A 3,710-nucleotide genomic window follows, 5' to 3' on the forward strand; every position below is an offset into this window, starting at 1 on the left:
AAAAAAAAAAAAAAAAAAAAAGTAAAAACTAATGGATTTATTTATTTTAAGAAAAAGGGGAAAGGATATGAAAACGAAGGCTTAGGAGAAGCGATGAATTCGGGAGGGAAGTGTCGGTGCTGTGTGTTATAAAGAAGAAGAAACGCAGAGAGAGAGGTTGAAGAACTGTCGTAGTTCTCTGTGATTCAGCGGCGGAAATTTCTTGAATCTTCGACTTTGGCTTCCCCAAGTAATCAAGGAGCTTTCAATTCCATCCGCCATTGATTCCTCTGCTCAATCTTCACAGACTCTGGGAGAGAGAGAAGAGCAGGATCTCTGAACGGCAATGGGGGTGGATCTGAGACAAGTTTTGGCCGGCATACTCACCCTCACTATGTTCGTGATGCTTGGCCACATGATCAAGCGAGACCACTTTGATTCCGTCCAAGTACATGCTCTGAACCTCCATTTCCTTTTCGATCTGCTATTTTTCCTCCATTTTCTCTTCTACAGATCTTATGCTGTGCAATCCCTGTCTTCTCTGTTTTCTTTAGTTTGCGTAGTCTGATTTATTTTCATGGTTTCTTACTTTTACTTTACTTTTTTATGATCATTCTTGCTCAATTTTGTGGAATTTAGTTCTGTATGAGTATAGCTTGACTAGTAGTAGCAGGAAGCGTAATATCTGTGCTTCACCGAGATAGAGTATAACTTACGGAATTTACAAGCTATGTTCGTTCAGTTTCTCTAATGTACCTGTAGAATCAAGCACTTTTTTCCTTGGAATATTTGATTGTGTGATTTTTTGCTTCTTCTTACAAATCAAGTTTAAGAAATCGGAATCCTAGTTCATTGCGTTCTATCTTGCTTTTGTTTTGAAGGAAAAATTTCCAGGGCCAACGAAGGATGTTGCCAAAGTAACACCAGTGCGCAGCCTCAACAAAAAAGGAGCTATTCCGTGGAAAAATGATGTTCAAGAGCTAAAACAATGTTGGAGCAAACCCGAATATGGTTAGTATTCGAAAATGAGCGAAAGTTAACTAATACGTTCATTTACCATTTATCGTGCTTTTGTATTTCTTATCCTTTATATTCACTTATTACTCATTTTGGATTGGAAGCAGACGAGGGGAGGCAATCAAAGGGGTATGTCACTTTTTCATTGACCGACGGTCCTGAATACCATGTCTCACAGGTACCCAAGTAAAGTATTTGATTCTTCTGGTTTTTGTCTAGCTTGTTCATCATTTTTCCATATAAACAATTAACTCGATAGAGCACCGTGCATTATGACTGAGGTTCATGTTTTCTATTGGCTAATTATCCGTCATTTATAGGAAGTAATTGTTGAGGATTGTTGGGAGGGAATCCCATGTTGGCTAATTTAGAGAATGATTATGAGTTTATAAATAAGGAATACATCTCCATTGGTATGAGGCATTTTTGGGAAGCCTAAAGCAAAGCCATGAGAGCTTATGCTCAAAGTGGACAATATCATACCATTGTGGAGAGTCGAACAGTAATACGAGCATAATACTCGGGTTTCTTACTCTAAAACTCCCCATTTGTGGCATTATTATTTCGGTTCTTCTCAGATCGAGTTACTTGTTGTCATCTAGCGTTGTCTTCCCTTCATTTTACCACATTTCTTATTGATGCTTATTGCCTATTTCAGATTGCTGATGCTGTGGTCGTGGCTAGATATCTAGGTGCGACTCTTGTTGTCCCTGATATTAGAGGGAAAGAACTGGGAGATAAGTGGTAAGTTCTAACAAGTGCTGTGGCTGGAACAAGATTCTCCTTCTAAAGAATCTTCATCTCTTCTTTTATTGACTTGGAATTTCCTATTGCTTCACTCCATATTCATAGATATGTGCTGCTGTACCGTCTATGATTTCTGGGGAAACTATTCTGGTTGAAACCTGACATCATTGATATCTTCCAGGAGCTTTGGGGACATTTATGATGTTGAGAAGTTCATTGAAAGCCTCGATGGAGTTGTCAAAGTAGTAAAAACGCTGCCATCTGAAATATCTCCAAGAAAGCTCTCGACTGTCAAAGTGCCGAATCGGGTTACAGAAGATTACACTTCGGAACACGTAGAGAAGGTTTTTAAAAAAAGTGGCAACATAAGACTCGCAACTTACTTCCCTTCCGTAAATATGAAAAAGTCAACCACATCAAGTGATGGTGATTCAGTGCCATGTTTGGCCATGTTTGGAACATTGGAGTTGCAGCCAGAAATAAATGAGGTGATTGAATCCATGGTTGAGAGGCTAAAAACTTTGAGTCGTAAGTCTAACGGTCAGTTCATAGCCGTGGACTTGAGGATCGAAATGTTGGGGGAAAATGGATGCCAAGAGGCATCTGGAAGTAAAAGTTGTTACACTGCACAAGAAATAGCTTTGTTTTTGAGGAAGATTGGTTTCAACAAGGATGCTACCATATACTTGACTCAACCGAGATGGGAAAACAGCCTTGATGATCTCAAAGATTTGTTTCCAAAAACTTACACAAAGGTGAGTCTGGATGCATTTATCGTTCCCCGATACGTACTTCAATTTCGTGAGGATATATTTCGACAAATTAAGCTAGAAAGATTACTTCTAATGTTTTTTATTCCTCAGCTGCCTTTTTTTTAAGTTTGTTTGGATAGAATTTGCAACTAGGACCGAACTACGAATTCTCTCTCTTTATGAGAGTTAAGCTGTTCATCCATTACTTATTCTGGGAGTTTCTCCCAACTTTTGTTGCAGGAAAGCATAATGCCAGCGGACAAGAAGGCAAAGTTTTTGAATGCAGAGAGTTCTGAATATGAGAAAGTAATCGACTTCTACGTATGTAGCCAAAGCGATATATTCGTACCAGCGATCTCTGGGCTCTTCTACTCGAATGTTGCAGGCAAGAGGATTGGTTTGGGGAAGAATCAAATACTTGTTCCAGCCACCATTAGAGAATCCACAGCTTCTGCTTCCAACTTCATCTCCTCTTACATCACAAAGAAGAATCACTTGGCATATTCATGCTTTTGTTAGGCTCATTGTAAAGGTAAGTGAAGACACGACTGTATCGATCTCTGATTTGCGTGCTTCGAGCTTTCATGGCCGAGCAGATTACAGGCCAATTGTATTGCATTGCATTAGTTTTCATTTTGTTCTTAATGATTCCTAAACAGAAGAGTATTTGTTAAAGATAATTTTGTAAGACATGCAGCAGAACGATTAAGATGTCAATTATTGTTTGATAAAGGCTTCCATTTACAGTAATGAGATTGAGAGAAAGTATTACATTTTGTGTTCAAGTCCAGGGATTCTTTCTTTTATTATCTCTTCAGGGAAAAAAAAAATTATTAAATTTTTGGATTCTAGATTTAGAATAATTTCTAAGCAATATAATAATAAAATAAAATAAACAATATGTTTTTTTCTTTAAAAATGACTAATAATTGGATCAGAGAAAGAAACTATTTGAATGTATTATTTTATTGAAATGATGTTTATAATTTATCCGAAAATTTTATCTGAATTCCGAGAATAACTGACTAAGTCGTGCCTATATATTATAGGTTCATTCTCCAAACGGCATAGGGTCACACCTTTCATATTATTTAAGTAGATTGGGTGACAAATCCTCTTCATTTTTTAAATATAAAAAGTCAAAATTTTGAATTTTGATCGTATTCTCAATTAAAAAAATTGTAAAAGAAATACAAGAGGGTAAGCAGCATAAAC

At 37.1% G+C, this 3,710-nt stretch overlaps 1 protein-coding gene across 2 annotated transcripts; it reads left to right on the forward strand.

The window, feature by feature from the left end:
* The first annotated feature begins 79 nt into the window (after positions 1-79).
* LOC111488638 (protein MANNAN SYNTHESIS-RELATED 2) lies at positions 80-3,280 on the forward strand. Of its 2 annotated transcripts, none has more exons than XM_023136496.1 (6): positions 80-427; positions 861-990; positions 1,101-1,174; positions 1,655-1,740; positions 1,925-2,498; positions 2,736-3,280. In XM_023136496.1, the coding sequence occupies exons 1-6, from the start codon at positions 326-328 to the stop codon at positions 3,012-3,014; spliced, it is 1,245 nt and encodes a 414-aa protein (XP_022992264.1). In that variant the 5' UTR covers positions 80-325; the 3' UTR covers positions 3,015-3,280. The 2 variants fall into 2 exon arrangements, with proteins under 2 accessions (XP_022992264.1, XP_022992265.1); XM_023136497.1 differs by having other exon boundaries at positions 81-427; positions 1,104-1,174.
* Positions 3,281-3,710: the final 430 nt, after the last annotated feature.

This window comes from Cucurbita maxima, unplaced genomic scaffold (genome assembly GCF_002738345.1).
Source record: "Cucurbita maxima cultivar Rimu unplaced genomic scaffold, Cmax_1.0 Cma_Scf00013, whole genome shotgun sequence".
NCBI classification, from domain to species: domain Eukaryota; kingdom Viridiplantae; phylum Streptophyta; class Magnoliopsida; order Cucurbitales; family Cucurbitaceae; genus Cucurbita; species Cucurbita maxima.